This window comes from Coregonus clupeaformis, chromosome 9, assembly GCF_020615455.1.
Source record: "Coregonus clupeaformis isolate EN_2021a chromosome 9, ASM2061545v1, whole genome shotgun sequence".
NCBI classification, from domain to species: Eukaryota; Metazoa; Chordata; class Actinopteri; order Salmoniformes; family Salmonidae; genus Coregonus; species Coregonus clupeaformis.
The window spans coordinates 28,733,329-28,750,305 of NC_059200.1; the positions used below are offsets into that span (position 1 = coordinate 28,733,329).

Genomic DNA, 16,977 nt, shown 5'->3' on the forward strand with positions numbered 1-16,977 from the left:
ATCCGTTCACCCACACCGCATCTCACAAAGACACAGCGGTTGGAACCAAAAACCTCAAATATGGACCCCAGACCAAATTTCCACCGGTCTAATGTCAATTGCTTGTGTTTCTTGGCCCAAGCAGGTCTCTTCTTCTTATTGGTGTCCTTTAGTAGTGGTTCCTTTATGAAGGCCTGATTCACTCAGTGACTCTCAGATCCACCTCTACGCAGACGACACCATTTTGTATACATCTGGCCCTTCATTGGACACTGTGTTAACAAACCTCCAAACGAGCTTCAATTCCATACAACACTCCTTCAGTAGCCTCCAACTGCTCTTAAACACTAGTAAAACTAAATGCATGCTCTTCAACCGAACGCTGCTTGCACCCGCCCACCCGACTAGAATCACTACTCTCGACGGGTCTGACCTAGAGTATGTGGACAACTACAAATATCTAGGTGTCTGGTTAGACTGTAAACTCTCCTTCCAGACTCACATTAAGAATCTCCAATCCAAAGTTAAATCTAGAATCGGTTTCCTATTTCGCAACAAAGCCTCCTTCACTCATGCTGCCAAACATGCCCTCGTAAAACTGACTATCCTACCGATCCTTGACTTCGGCGATGCCATTTACAAAATAGCCTCCAACACTCTACTCAGCAAATTGGATAAAGTCTATCACAGTGCCATCCGTTTTGTCTCCAAAGCCCCATATAATACCCACCACTGTGACCTGTACGCTCTTGTTGGCTGGTCCTCACTACATATTCGTCGCCAAACCCACTGGCTCCAGGCCATCTATAAATCACTGCTAGGCAAATCCCCGCCTTATCTTAGCTCATTGGTCACCATAGCAACACCCACCCGTAGTCTGCGCTCCAGCGGGTATATCTCACTGGTCATCCCCAAAGCCAACACCTCCTTTGGCCGCAATTCCTTCCAGTTCTCTGCTGCCAATGACTGGAACAAATTGCAAAAATCTCTGAAGCTGGAGACACTTATCTCCCTCACTAACTTTAAGCATCAGTTGTCAGAGCACCTTACCGATCACTGCACCTGTACACAGCCCATCTGAAATTAGCCCGCCCAACTACCTCATCCCTATATTGTTATTTATTTTGCTAATTTGTACCCCAGTATCTCTATTTGCACATCATCTCTTGCACATCTATCATTCCAGTGTTAATACTAATTGTAATTATTTTGCACTATAGCCTATTTTATTGCCTTACCTCCATAACTTGCTAAATTTGCACACACTGTATATTATATGTATTTCTGTTGTATTTTTGACTTTGTTTTGTTTTACCCCATATGTAACTCTGTGTTGTTGTTTTTATCGCACTGCTTTGCTTTATCTTGGCCAGGTCACAGTTGTAAATGAGAACTTGTTCTCAACTGGTTTACCTGGTTAAATAAAGGTGAAATAAAAAAATAAATAAAAAGTCCCCTCTGAACAGTTGATGTTGAGATATGTCTGTTACTTGAACTCTGTGAAGCATTTATTTGGGCTGCAATTTCTGAGGCTGGTAACTGTAATGAACTTATCCTCTGCAGCAGAGGTAACTCTGGGTCTTCCATTCCTGTGGCGGTGTCAAGGGGTGCTGAAGGTGGGTGTGGTGCATGAATCAAGCGCAGGACGCAGAAGCTCAGTCCAAAAGACTTTAGTGCAATATTCACGTAGAAAATAAGCACAATAAGCCCGAAGGCGAAATAACGGCGCACACAGGCGTCAAATAAACGGCGCACTAACATGTGCGAAAAACCTCTCCAAAACACTGGAGGGAAGTACGTAGCTCCAACACAAAACAGAAGAGCAATCACACACAAAGACACACACACACAACGAGAACTAAATAGGACACTAACGAGGACTAACAAGACACAGGTGTACAACATCAAGACAAAACCAAACGAACATGAAACATAGATCGGTGGCAGCTAGTACTCCGGGGACGACGACCGCCGAAGCCTGCCCGAACCAGGAGGAGGAGCAGCCTCGGCCGAAACCGTGACAGTACCCCCCTTGACGCGCGGCTCCAGCCGTGCGCCGACCCCGGCCTCGGGGACGACCAGGAGGACGCGGAGCAGGGCGCGCGGGATGGTCCCGGTGGAACTCCGACAGGAGAGATGGGTCTAGGATGTCCCTCCGCGGCACCCAGCACCGCTCCTCCGGGCCGTACCCCTCCCACTCCACGAGATACTGGAGACCCCCATCCGGCGTCTTGAGTCCAAGATGGACCGAACGGTGTATGCCGGAGCCCCTCAATGTCCAGTGGGGGGCGGAGGAGTCTCCCCTATCTCATTGTCCTGGAGTGGACCAGCTACCACCGGCCTGAGAAGAGACACATGGAACGAGGGGTTAATATTCTTATACTCAACAGGTAGATGTAACCTATAACACACCTCGTTCAATCTTCTCAGGACTTTAAAGGGCCCCACAAACCGCCGACCCAGCTTCCGGCAGGGCAGGCGGAGGGGTAGGTTTCTGGTAGAGAGCCAGACTCGATCTCCGGGTGCGTACACCGGCCCCTCACTGCGGTGGAGATCGGTGCTCGCCTTGTGACGAAGGACGGCCCGCTGCAGGTGGACGTGGGCAGCGTTCCACGTCTCTTCCGAGCGCCTCATCCAATCATCCACCGCAGGGGCCTCGATCTGGCTCTGCTGCCAAGGTGCCAGAACCGGCTGGTAACCTAACACACATTGGAAGGGGGTTAGGTTGGTAGAGGAGTGGCGGAGAGAGTTCTGGGCCATCTCGGCCCAGGGAATGTACCGTGCCCACTCCTCCGGCCGGCCCCTGGCAATACGACCTCAGAAACCTACCCACATCCTGGTTGACACGTTCTACCTGCCCGTTACTCTCCGGGTGGTACCCTGAGGTAAGGCTAACCGAGACCCCCAAACGCTCCATGAACGCTCTCCAAACACGGGAGGTAAACTGGGGGGCCTCGATCAGACACTATATCCTCGGGTACCCCGTAATGCCGGAAGACGTGGGTAAATAGGGCCTCAGCGGTCTGTAGGGCAGTAGGAAGACCCGACATAGGGAGAAGACGACAGGCCTTAGAGAACCGGTCCACAACGACCAGGATGGTGGTATTCCCCTGAGAGAGGGGAAGGTCTGTCACAAAATCCACCGAGAGGTGGGACCATGGTCGTTGTGGAACGGGCAGGGGTTGTAACTTACCCCTGGGCAGATGTCGGGGCGCCTTACACTGGGCGCACACCGAGCAGGAGGAGACATAAACCCTCACATCCCTAGCCAAAGTGGGCCACCAGTATTTAGTGCTAAGGCAATGCACTGTCCGGCCAATACCCGGATGTCCAGAGGAGGGTGACGTGTGAGTCCAGTAAACGAGTCGATCCCGAATCTCGAGCGGAACGTACTTCCGACCCTCAGGACACTGTGGAGGGCTGGGGTCGGTGCACGCAACGCCGCTCGATTTCGGCATCGACCTCCCACACCACCGGTGCCACAAGGCAAGACTCCGGTAGTATGGGAGTAGGCTCAACGGACCTCTCCTCCGTGTCATACCGCCCGGGACAGCGCATCTGCCTTACCATTCTGGGACCCAGGGATGTACGTGATTTTAAATACGAACCTGGTGAGAAACATACTCCATCGAGCCTGGCGAGGGTTCAGTCTCCTCGCTGCCCGGATGTACTCCAGGTTCCGATGGTCAGTCAAAATGAGGAAAGGGTGTTGAGCCCCCTCAAGCCAATGCCTCCACACCTTAAGGGCTTGAACTACAGCTAACAGCTCCCTGTCCCCAACGTCATAGTTACGCTCCGCCGGGCTGAGCTTTTTGAGTAAAAAGCACAGGGGCGGAGTTTAGGTGGCGTGCCGGACCGTTGAGAGAGAACGGCCCCTATACCAGCCTCAGATGCGTCTACCTCAACCTGAAAGGGTAATGCGGGATCCGGATGCGCCAGCACCGGAGCCGACGTAAACAGGTCCTTCAGTCTCCCTAAAGGCCCTGTCCGCATCAGCTGACCACTGCAGGCGCACTGGACCCCCTTTCAGAAGGGACGTGATGGGAGCTGCCACCTGTCCAAAACCCCGGATAAACCTCCGGTAGTAATTCGCAAAGCCCAAGAACTGCTGCACCTCTTTTACAGTGGTTGGAGTTTGCCAATTACGCACAGCGGACACACGATCCACCTCCATTCTCACCCCTGAAGCGGACAACCGATAACCCAAAAAGGAGACCGACTCCTGGAAAAACAGACATTTCTCTGCCTTGACATATAGGTCGTGCTCCAACAGCCTCCTCAATACACGACGCACCAGGGTTATATGCTCGGCTCGGGTAGACAAGTACACCAGAATGTCATCAATGTACACGACCACCCCTTGTCCCTGCATATCCCGGAAAATGTAATCTACGAAGGATTGGAAGACTGATGGAGCATTCATCAACCCATATGGCATGACGAGATATTCAAAATGACCTGACGTGGTACTAAACGCTGTCTTCCATTCGTCGCCCTCCCTAATGCGCACCAAGTTATACGCGCTCCTGAGATCCAATTTTGTGAAAAACCGCGCTCCATGCAATGACTCTGTCATGGTCGCAATCAGAGGGAGTGGATAACTGTATTTCACAGTAATCTGATTGAGACCACGGTAATCAATGCACGGGCGCAACCCTCCATCTTTCTTCTTCACAAAAAAGAAACTCGAGGAGGCGGGAGAAGTGGAGGGCCGAATGTATCCCTGTCTCAAAGATTCGGCTATGTAAGTCTCCATAGCTTTTCTCTCCTCTTGAGACAAAGGATACATGTGGCTCCGTGGGAGCGCTGCTCCTGCCTGGAGATCAATCGCACAATCCCCCAGTCTATGAGGAGGCAACTGCGTCGCCCTAGTTTTACTAAACACGAGAGCTAAATCCCCATATTCAGGCGGAATGTGCAGTGCGGGCACTTGGTTTGGACTTTCCACCGAAGTCGCCCCCACGGAAACACACAGACATCGCCCCTCGCACTGAGCAGACCACCCATCGAGAGCCCTCTGTTGCCACGAAATAGCAGGGTTATGGGTGCTTAACCAGGGAATTCCCAGCACCACTGGGTATGCAGGAGAGTCGATCAGATACAGCTGTATAGTCTCTTCATGACCCCCCTGCGCACACATCCTAAGTGGTAATGTGATCTCCCTAATCAACCCCGACCCCAACGGGCGGCTATCTAAGGCATGAACGGGAAAAGGTTTGTCAACAGGTAGGAGAGGGATCCCTAAATCTAAACAAAACTTCCGATCAACAAAATTCCCAGCTGCGCCTGAATCTACTAGCGCCTTATGCTGGGAATGAGGTGCAACCTGTGGAAAACACACAGGTATACAAAAGTGCGCAACAGAAAGCTCTGGGTAAGTGGGACGTCTACTCACCTGGGAGGCCCCCCAGTGCGTGGCCTGTTGTCTTCTCCCCGGAGAACCCTCCCCAGCACCTGGCCGCAGTGTGCCCTCCACGACCGCACTTGGTGCAGGAGACAGGCCCCCCTCGGGCTCCTCCTCCTCCTTTCTCTAGCGCGGCACCCCCGAGCTCCATAGGGCTCGGCTCGGAGGTGCCGGTGGGCGGAATGGACGGACCCCCTCGGGACGTCCACGGGTGGCCAGCAGGGTGTCCAGACGGATGGACATATCGACCAACTGGTCGAAGGTGAGATGGGTATCCCTGCAGGCCAACTCACGTTGAACGTCCTCCCGTAGGCTACATCGAAAATGGTCGATGAGGGCCCGTTCATTCCACCCTGCGTCCGCCGCTAGAGTCCGGAACTCTAGAGCAAACGCCTGTGCGCTCCTCCTCCCCTGTCTTAGGTGGACTAGACGCTCCCCCGCCGCTTTGCCCTCAGGTGGATGGTCGAACGCGGCCTTGAAGCGGCGGGAGAACTCCGGCGTAGGAGATGGTGTTGGCGTCCATCTTCCTCCACTCGGCGTTAGCCCACTCCAACGCCTTGCCCGTGAGACAGGAGATGAGGGCGGAAACGCTCTCGTGTCCCGAGGGCACCGGGTGTACAGTGGCCAGGTAGAGCTCCACCTGCAGGAGGAACCCCTGACACCCGGCAGCTGTTCCGTCATACGCCCTCGGGAGCGAGAGCCGAATCCCCCTGGGTTCCGGACCTGGGACTGGTGGACCGGCCGATGGGGTTGGCAGGGTAGGTGGAGGTGTGGGTACCCCGCTGGCCTCCCATCGGTGCAGGGTGTTGATGACGTCCCTGTAGAGCGGTCCCCAGTTGTCGTATCTGGTCATCTTGGCCGCGAACATGCTCCTCGAGCGACTCAGGCGTAGCTGCAGATCCTGCTGATTCCATTTTGGTGTGTGATTCTGTCAAGGGGTGCTGAAGGTGGGTGTGGTGCATGAATCAAGCGCAGGACGCAGAAGCTCAGTCCAAAAGACTTTAGTGCAATATTCACGTAGAAAATAAGCACAATAAGCCCGAAGGCGAAATAACGGCGCACACAGGCGTCAAACAAACGGCGCACTAACATGTGCGAAAAACCTCTCCAAAACACTGGAGGGAAGTACGTAGCTCCAACACAAAACAGAAGAGCAATCACACACAAAGACAAACACACACAACAAGAACTAAATAGGACACTAACGAGGACTAACAAGACACAGGTGTACAACATCAAGACAAAACCAAACGAACATGAAACATAGATCGGTGGCAGCTAGTACTCCGGGGACGACGACCGCCGAAGCCTGCCCGAACCAGGAGGAGGAGCAGCCTCGGCCGAAACCGTGACAGGCGGTCCTCATGAGAGCCAGTTTCATCATAGCGTTTGATGGTTTTTGCGACTGCACTTGAAAGTTCTTGAAATGTTCCGTATTGACTGACCTTCATGTCTTAAAGTAATGATGGGCTGTCGTTTCTCTTTGCTGATTTGAGCTGTTCTTGCCATAATATGGACTTGGTCTTTTACCAAGTAGGGCTATCTTCTGTATAACCCCCCTACCTTGTCACAACGCAACTGATTGGCTCAAACGCATTAAGAAGGAAAGAAATTCCACAAATTAACTTTTAACAAGGCACACCTGTTAATTGAAATGCATTCCAGGTGACTACCTCATGGAGCTGGTTGAGAGAATGCCAAGAGTGTGCAAAGCTGTCATCAAGGCAAAGGGTGGCTATTTGAAGAATCTCAAATATAAAATATATTTTGATTTGTTTAAAACTTATTTGGTTACTACATGATTCCATATGTGTTATTTCATAGTTTTGATGTCTTCACTATTATTATACAATGTACTGTAGAAAATAGTAAAAATAAAGAAAAACCCTTGAATGAGTAGGTGTGTCCAAACCTTTGACTGGTACTGCATATTATTTTACCCACTCATTACCCACAATTACATCTCCCTTGCTTTCAAGTCATATTTTCTCAGAAAAGCAGCTATCGTCGGTCTCTGAAATGAAAACAGAGATGTGTTGAAGGATAGATATTAGAGCAAAATAAACAAACAGTGCAGGTAATTATACCCTCTCACCTCACCTCTCCCTGCCTCTCTTCCCTCACCTTCCTCTCACCTCCCTCAGGGCAGCTACCCTCCACGTCAGTATGAACAATGGCCTGAGTTTCATATCTAGTTCCGTCACCATCACCACTGTCAGCTGTGTAAGTATCAACCCCTCACCACCTCTCTACACAGTGTTGTTCTTCTAATTGTGTGGCTCATTTTAGTACTGTACTCTTCCATGTCTATTCCTGGGAGGTAATATAGCTTGTGTTCAAGCACAGACTTTAGTTTATGTACACCAGGTTCTGACCTTATTTCCTATCTCGGCCTACCCCAGTCTGATGGGACGTTCTTGGCCATAGCTCTGCTCATCCTGCTGCTCCTGCTGATGCTGGCTCTGCTCTGGTGGTTCTGGCCTCTCTGCTGCACAGTGGTACGTCAGCCATACTTTTTGTAATCATTTCGTGAAGAGTGTGTGCGCATTAGGATATTGCATTACGCAGCAGTATTTGTTCATGAGATTGTGTTTTATCTACAGTACCTGTAAAACCAAACACACAAAAAATGAATATAGTCGCTAGTAAAAGTCTACACACCCCTTGCACAGTCTTCATGTGTTGCTGCCTTAAAATCACATCTAAAAAGGGATTCAATTAGAACTTTTTTCACACCCCAGAGTTAATACTGTCAGCCATCACAGCTGTGCATCATTTTAAATAAGATTCTACCAACTTTGCACAACTCTTAGGGTAACATACACTGAGTATACCAAACATTAGGAACACCTTCCTAATATTGAGTTGCAACCCCCCTTTCGCCCTCAGAACAGCCTCAATTCATCGGGGCATGGACTCTACAAGGTGTCGAAAGCATTCCACAGGGATGCTGGCCCATGTTGACCAATGCTTCCCACAGTTGTGTCAAGTTGGCTAGATGTCCTTTTGGGTTGATGGACCACCCTTGATACACACAGGAAACTGTTGAGCGTGAAAAACCCAGCAGCGTTGCAGTTCTTGACACAAACCGGTGCGCCTGGCACCTACTACCATATCCTGTTCAAGGGCACTTAAATATGTTGTCTTGCCCATTCACCCTCTGAATGGCACACATACACAATCCATGTGTCAATTGTCTCAAGGCTTAAAAATCCTTATTTTACCGGTCCCCTCCCCTTCATCTAAAAAAGATTGTGGGGGCTGTTTTGTTAGACCTCAGTGCGACTTTTGACATTATCGATGATAGTCTGCTGCTGGAAAAACGTATGTGTTATGGCTTTACACCCTCTGCTATAATGTGGATAAATAGTTACTTGTCTAACAGAACACAGAGGGTGGTCTTTAATGGAAGCCTCTCAAACATAATCCAGGTAGAATCAGGAATTCCCCAGGGCAGCTGTCTAGGCCCCTTGCTTTTTTCCATCTTTACTAACGACATGCCACTGGCTTTGAGTAAAGCCAGTGTGTCTATGTATGCGGATGACTCAACACTATACACGTCAGCTACTACAGCAACTGAAATAACTGCAACACTTAACAAAGAGTTGCAGTTAGTTTCAGAATGGGTGGCAAGGAATAAGTTAGTCCTGAATATTTCCAAAACTAAAAGCATTGTATTTGGGTCAAATCATTCACTAAACCCTAAACCTCAATTACATCTCGTAATGAATAATGTGGAAATTGAGCAAGTTGAGGTGTCAAACTGCTTGGAGTAACCCTGGATTGTAGACTGTCATTGTCAAAGCATATTGATACAACAGTAGCTAAGATGGGGAGAAGTATGTCCATAATTAAGCGCGGCTCTGCCTTCTTAACAACACTATCATCAAGGCAGGTCCTACAGGCCCTAGTTTTGTCGCACCTGGACTACTGTTCAGTAGTGTGGTCAGGTGCCACAAAGAGGGACTTGGGAAAATTGCAGTTGGCTCAGAACAGGGCAGCACGGCTGGCCCTTAAAAGTACACGGAGCGCTAACATTGATGACATGCATGTCAGTCTCTCCTGGCTCAGAGTGGAAGAGAGATTGACTTCATCACTGCTTGTTTTTGTGAGAGGTGTCGACGAGCTGAATGTACCGAGCTGTCTGTTTGGAATACTGACACACAGCTCGGACACCCATGCATACCCCACAAGACATGCCACCAGAGGTCTCTTCACAGTCCCCAAGTTCAGAACGGACTATGGGAGGCGCACAGTACTACATAGAGCCATGACTACATGGAATTCTATTCCACATCAGGTAACTGATGCAAGCAGTAGAATCAGATTAGAAAAACAGGTAAAAATACACCTTGTGGAACAGCGGGGACTGTGAAGAGACACACACACAGGTACATACACACATACATATAGACACTCACTTTACACACACATACACATGGATGTTGTATTGTAAATATGTGATAGTGGAGTAGTGGCCTGAGGGAACACACTAAATGTATTGGGTAAAGTGTTATGAAATATAATGGCATGTAATATTTTAAATTGTATATAACTGCCTTAATGTTGCAGGACCCCAGGAAGAGCTAATGGGGATCCTTAATAAATACATATACAAAAATCTACACTGATTGAAGTGGATTTAACAAGTGAGATCAATAAGGGATCACCTGGTCAGTCTATGTCATGGAAAGAGCAGTTCTTAATGTTTTGTATACTCAGTATATATACATTGTTTTTGTAAAAATTGCTCAAGTTCAGTAAATTTGGTTGGGAATAATTGTTGGACATCAATATTCAAACCATGTCTCTGATTTTCAAGCAGGTTTAAGTCAGGACTGAGACTGGACCATTCAGGAACACTCAACACCTCGGAAAGCCATTCTGGTGTGTCTTTGGCATTAAGATGTGTGTAATTGTCCCGCTGAAAAATAAAACTATCCCAGGGTTAGGTTCTCAGAAGACTACGGCAGGTTTTCCTCTAACATTTTACCTGGGCTTTGCTCCTTTCATGTTTTTTTTATCCTGACAAACTCCCCAGTCCCTGTCGGTGACAAGCATACCCATAACATGATGCTGCCACCACAATACTTGAAAATACAGAGGATCAACAACATTGCATTCACTCCACATTACTGGCCTGTATGAAAAAGTGAAAAGAAGGACGGCTGTGTTAAAAACTCCACTCCAAATCATCCATTTTGTTTGCAATAAGGCTGTTAAGTAATACTGCATGACAATACAGCAAATAAACCCTCTGTATTTTCAATGATTGTGCTGGCAGTATCATGTTATGGTTATCTTTGTCACCGGCAGGGACTGGGGAGTTTGTAAGGGTCAAAATAAATATGAAAGGATCCAATTAAATCCCTTTTAAAACTAAATTTTAAGGCAGTAAAATGTGAAGACCGTGCAAGGGGTGTGTACTGTAGACTTTCACTAGGCACTGTAGGTAACACATTATCACCCTCTCACATTCAAACTAATTTCCTGCACCCCAGCAGAGACGCTGCCATGTACAGTATGCAGATGGGAAACATCATTTTTCATGATTCAGTCTCTTTTTCCATCTTTGCAGATCATCCATGAGCCTCCACCTCCGGTACTGGAGGACAGCTCAGTGAGTAAATCTTGTAGTCTCATATACTTTGTCTCTAGGCCTGTGCCTCTTGTAGAGTTGAAACATCACTATCATACCCTGTTATCAGGCTCTCTGTGTCTTTCTCAGTCTCCTGTTGTCTGGTCTGAAAACAGCCAGCAGCCTCTGCCTCAAAGAGCTCTGAACCTGTAGGAGCATAATGGGGATTAGACTGAGTTATTGACTCACAGCTGTCATTTTCCATTTTGACCCGACAGAAGCAGACGTTCAGCATAGAGGCATCGCATGTCATCGATCAGAACAACATGAGTTGGTTTCAAAATGTAGCAGGGCATAGGGACTGGTACCGAGGAGGGTACCCACTGGCACACACTGGTTGAATCAACGTTGTTTCCATGTCATTACAATGAAACATTGCGTTGAACCAATGTGGAATAGACGTTGAATTGACGTCTGTGCCCAGTGGGTAGTGATGGAAGATATTAGAGGCAACACAAAGAGGCATGGTCAGGCTAAATTAGATTTCGCTCTCTCTCTCACACACACACATCTACCAGCCAGCTCTAGCCTGGATTATTATCGTCCTGTCTGCACAGCGCGCGATCGACCAAGAACATATCTGATTTTCTGTCGGAATCACTGAATCACTGGACCTTAACACCGGATCATCGCAACTAGCTAGCTGCAACCGAATGGATGTTGTTGGCTAATCACCACCACCCCTGAAGCAAGCACCAGTTAGCCTTGAGCTAGCCTCGAGCCAGGCCCATCTCCCGGCTATCTACCTCTCTGTCAACCGGACGGGACCTCCTAGTGTCGACACGGAGCCCCGCCGATCCATCACGACTGGTCTGCCGACGTAATCGTCTGATGTGGTTTCAACAGGCTTCCCTTTGCAACGACCACGAAGATCCATCTGCTAGCCCCGGCCCGCTAGCACACACAATCAACAGCCGTGCTTCCTGTTCGCCTGTGCTATAGCAGCCATTCGATCTGCTCCCGGACTCACCTATTACTGTTCACTGGACCATATGATCACTCAGCTGCACAGCTGATGCCTGCTGGACAGTTCCTTTACACGGTACCCCCATCCTGTTTATCTGTCCTGTTTATCTGTTTAGCCTCAGCCCAAACTTTCGTCGCCATTACCAGTTGTTGTCTTAGCTCTCTCAAATAACACCTGTGATTGCTTTATGCCTCTCTCACATGACAATATGCCTTGCCTATTGCTGTTCCGGTTAGTTCTTATTATACCATTTCTCTGTAGAGCCCCCAGTCCCGCTCAACCAGCCTCAGAGAGCTCCTTTGTCCCACCCCCCATACACGCGGAGACCGGCTCAATCGGTGCCTCCAGTGATGCTATCTCTTTTATCGTTACCCAACGCTTAGGTTTACCTCCACTGTACTCATATCCTTCCATATCCTTGTCTGTACATAATGCCCTGAATCTATTCTACAACACCTGGAAATCAGCCCCTTTTATTCTCTGTACCCAACGCACTAGAAGACCAGTTCTTAAAGCCTTTAGCCGTATCTTTATTCTACTCCTCCTCTGGTGATGTAGAGGTTAACCCAGGCCCTGTAGCGCTATCATTTGTTGACTTCTGTAAACGTAAAAGCCTTGGTTTTTTGCATGTTAACATCAGAAGCCTCCCCCCTAAATTTGAGTTACTCACTGCGTTAGCACACTCCGCCAACCCTGATGTTCTAGCAGTGTCTGAATCCTGGTTTAGGAAGACCACCAAAAACTCTGAAATTTCCATCCCCAACTACAACATTTTCCGTCTAGATAGAACTGTGCCCAAACAGTTTGAGCTTCTACTTCTAAAAATCCACCTCTCCAGAAATAAGTCTATCACTGTTGCCGCTTGCTACAGACCGCCCCCAGCTGTGCCCTGGACACCATATGTGAATTGATTGCCCCCCATCTATCCTCAGAGTTCGTATTGCTTGGTGACCTAAACTGGGATATGCTTAACAACCCGGCCGTCCTACAATCTAAACTAGATACCCTCAATCTCACACAAATTATCAAGGAACCTACCAGGTACAACCCTAAATCCGTAAACATGGGCACCCTCATAGATATCATCCTGACTAATTTACCCTCTAAATACACCTCCGCTGTCTTCAACCAGGATCTCAGCGATCACTGCCTCATTGCCTGCGACTCTGTCAATCACCGCATTCTTATTGGCAGACTAAATAGCCTTGGTTTCTCAAATGACTGCCTCGCCTGGTTCACCAACTACTTCTCAGATAGAGTTCAATGTGTCAAATCGGAGGGCCTGTTGTCTGGACCTCTGGCAGTCTCTATGGGGATGCCACAGGGTTCAATTCTCGGACCGACTCTATTCTCTGTGTATATCAATGATGTCTCTCTTGCTGCTGGTGACTCTCAGATCCACCTCTACGCAGACGACACCATTTTGTATACATCTGGCCCTTCATTGGACACTGTGTTAACAAACCTCCAAACGAGCTTCAATGCCATACAACACTCCTTCCGTAGCCTCCAACTGCTCTTAAACGCTAGTAAAACTAAATGCATGCTCTTCAATCGAACGCTGCTTGCACCCGCCTGCCCGACTAGAATCACTACTCTCGGCAGGTCTGACTTAGAATATGTGGACAACTACAAATACCTAGGTGTCTGGTTAGACTGTAAACTCTCCTTCCAGACTCACATTAAGCATCTCCAATCCAAAGTTAAATCTAGAATCGGCTTCCGATTTCACAACAAAGCCTCCTTCACTCATGCTGCCAAACATGCCCTCGTAAAACGGACTATCCTACCGATCCTTGACTTCGGCGATGTCATTTACGAAATAGCCTCCAACACTCTACTCAGCAAATTGGATAAAGTCTATCACAGTGCCATCCGTTTTGTCACCAAAGCACCATATACTACCCACCATTGTGACCTGTACGCTCTCGTTGGCTGGCCCTCACTACATATTCGTTGCCAAACCCACTGGCTCCAGGTCATCTATAAATCACTGCTAGGCAAATCCCCGCCTTATCTTAGCTCATTGGTCACCATAGCAACACCCACCCGTAGTATGCGCTCCAGCAGGTATATCTCACTGGTCATCCCCAAAGCCAACACCTCCTTTGGCCGCCATTCCTTCCAGTTCTCTGCTGCTAATGACTGGAACGAACTGCAAAAATCTCTGAAGCTGGAGACTTATCTCCCTCACTAACTTTAAACATCAGTTGTCAGAGCAGCTTACGGATCACTGCACCTGTACACAGCCCATCTGTAATTAGCCCACCCAACTACCTCATCCCCATATTGTTATTTATTTTGCTCATTTGTACCCCAGTATCTCTATTTGCAAATCTTCTGCACATCTATCACTCCAGTGTTAATACTAAATTGTAATTATTTTGCACTATGGCCTATTTATTGCCTTACCTCCATAATCTTACTACATTAGCACACACTGTATATAGATTTTCTATTGTGTTATTGACTGTATCTTTTGTTTTATCCCATGTGTAACTCTGTGTTGTTTTTATCGCACTGCTTTGCTTTATCTTGGCCAGGTCGCAGTTGTAAATGAGAACTTGTTCTCAACTGGCTTACCTGGTTAAATAAAGGTGAAATAAAATAAACACACACAGACACACACAAACTAAACTCCCTTATTTACCTAAAGAACTCACAGGGGTAAAAAAACAAACAAAGACTCCATCTGCACAAGGTCAGTCAATCACCCAAGGTCCTGACCTGTACAGCATTATTTCAGTCGTCTGTAACTCAGTTTGTAGTGCATGGCACTTGCAACGCCAGGATAGTGGGTTCGATTTCCGGAACCTCCCGTACGCAAAATGTATGCATGCATGACTGTAAGTCATGGATAAAAGTGTCTGCTAAATGGCATATATTATTATATATATTATTACATTTTACATTTTAGTCATTTAGCAGACGCTCTTATCCAGAGCGACTTACAGTTAGTGAGTGCATACATTTTTTCATACTTATTTGTGAGGGGAGGTTGGCCTCCTGTCTCTCTTGCCAAAGAACACTCTGTCTGCATGTGGACTGCCAACCAAGAGAGTGACTGGACTGCAGCTGTAGGTGAGAGGGGCAATGCAGCCAGGACCTGACAGGGCAGATTGTCTGACCTTATTCCAGACGGATGGAGTTGTTTTTGACTTTCTGTCCGGTAAACTGGATAGCAGCCCAGCTCTTTAGGTAGAGAGAGGAGTTTAGTTATGCTACAGGTTTGCTACAAGTTTAGTTATAACTGTTTTCAGGCTCTCAGATGTGGCTGGAGATTTTAACAGGGGAACTCTCCGGTCACACCCCACAGGGATGCCATGCTTCATATATATTTGTGAGACTTGGTTGAACTTGACCAGGACATCAAGTTTAGCATGACCTCTGCCTTGCTTGTTTGCAACAATATCACTGGTTGAGTTGAAGGCATCTGATATCATGAACATTATAGGGCAAGGGTACCATATGAGGGATCTCTTTTTCCTCTATTGTAAGGACGAGGACGAGGACGGGTATCCCAAGAAGAGGTGGCCCACTGTTGATGCCTCATACTACGGTGGCCGAGGTGTGGGTGGCATCAAGAGAATGGAGGTGAGAAAGACATGCACTGACTGTTGTGCCCGGACTGTGGGGCCCTTCATCCAATTACGGCTCAGCTCTGGTCATTATATTACCATTCCCCTGCCACTCACTGACTGTTGTTGCCTGTCCCTGTTCAGGTCCGCTGGGGTGACAAGGGTTCCACTGAGGAGGGGGCCAAACTAGAGAAAGCCAAGAATGCCCGCGTCAAGATGCCAGAGCAGGAGTTTGACATGGCACCAACACGCACTCTCAACAACGGCATGCACAAACCCATCAGTCCCCAGAAGTGGTACTCCCCTATAAAGGTACTGTACAGGGCTGTATTCACTTTGTTACGTAGCCCCGCCCAGTTCCTGATCAAATGTGGTTGTTTTCCAACTTCCGACCCATTCCGGCCTGTTGTCACACAGCAAAGCCAGGGAGGAGATGTCGGTAAATACACTATACAGTTGAAGTCGGAAGTTTACATACACTTAGGTTGGAGTCATTAAAACTCGTTTTTCAACCACTCCACAAATGTCTTGTTAACAAACTATAGTTTTGGCAAGTCGGTTAGGACATCTACTTTGGGCATGACGCAAGTAATTTTCCAACAATTGTTTACAGACAGATTATTTCACTGTACCACAATTCCAGTGGGTCAGAAGTTTACATACACTAAGTTGACTGTGCCTTTAAACAGCTTGGTAAATTCCAGAAAATGATGTCATGGCTTTAGAAGCTTCTGATAGGCTAATTGACATCATTTGAGTCAATTGGAGGTGTACCTGTGGATGTATTTCAAGGCCTACCTTCAAACTCAGTGCATCTTTGCTTGACATCATGGGAAAATCAAAAGAAATCAGCCAAGACCTCAGAAAACAAATTGTAGACCTCCACAAGTCTGGTTCATCATTGGGAGCAATTTCCAAACGCCTGAAGGTACCACGTTCATCTGTGCAAACAATAGTATGCAAGTATAAACACCATGGGACCACGCAGCCGTCATACCGCTCAGGAAGGAGACGCGTTCTGTCTGCTAGAGATGAATGTACTTAGGTGCGAAAAGTGCAAATCAATCCCAGAACAACAGCAAAGGACCTTGTGAAGATGCTGGAGGAAACAGGTACAAAAGTATCTTTATCCACAGTAAAACGAGTCCTATATCGACATAACCTGAAAGGCCGCTCAGCAAGGGAGAAGCCACTGCTCCAAAACCGCCATAAAAAATCCAGACTACGGTTTGCAACTGCACATGGGGACAAAGATCGTACTTTTTGGAGAAATGTCCTCTGGTCTGATGAAACAAAAATAGAACTGTTTGGCCATAATGACCATCGTTATGTTTGGAGGAAAAAGGGGGTGCTTGCAAGCCGAAGAACACCATCCCAACCGTGAAGCACAGGGGTGGCAGCATCATGCTGT

At 47.9% G+C, this 16,977-nt stretch overlaps 1 protein-coding gene across 1 annotated transcript in view; it reads left to right on the top strand.

The window, feature by feature from the left end:
- Nucleotides 1-16,977, top strand: part of LOC121574203 (anthrax toxin receptor 1) — a 56,804-nt gene that overhangs the window by 25,981 nt on the left and 13,846 nt on the right. Inside the window, exons 12-16 of the mRNA XM_041886839.2 lie at nt 7,528-7,606; nt 7,786-7,881; nt 10,962-11,003; nt 15,487-15,582; nt 15,711-15,878. Of these exons, the coding sequence (XP_041742773.2) occupies nt 7,528-7,606; nt 7,786-7,881; nt 10,962-11,003; nt 15,487-15,582; nt 15,711-15,878 (481 nt within the window). The remainder of the gene's footprint in view (nt 1-7,527; nt 7,607-7,785; nt 7,882-10,961; nt 11,004-15,486; nt 15,583-15,710; nt 15,879-16,977) is intronic.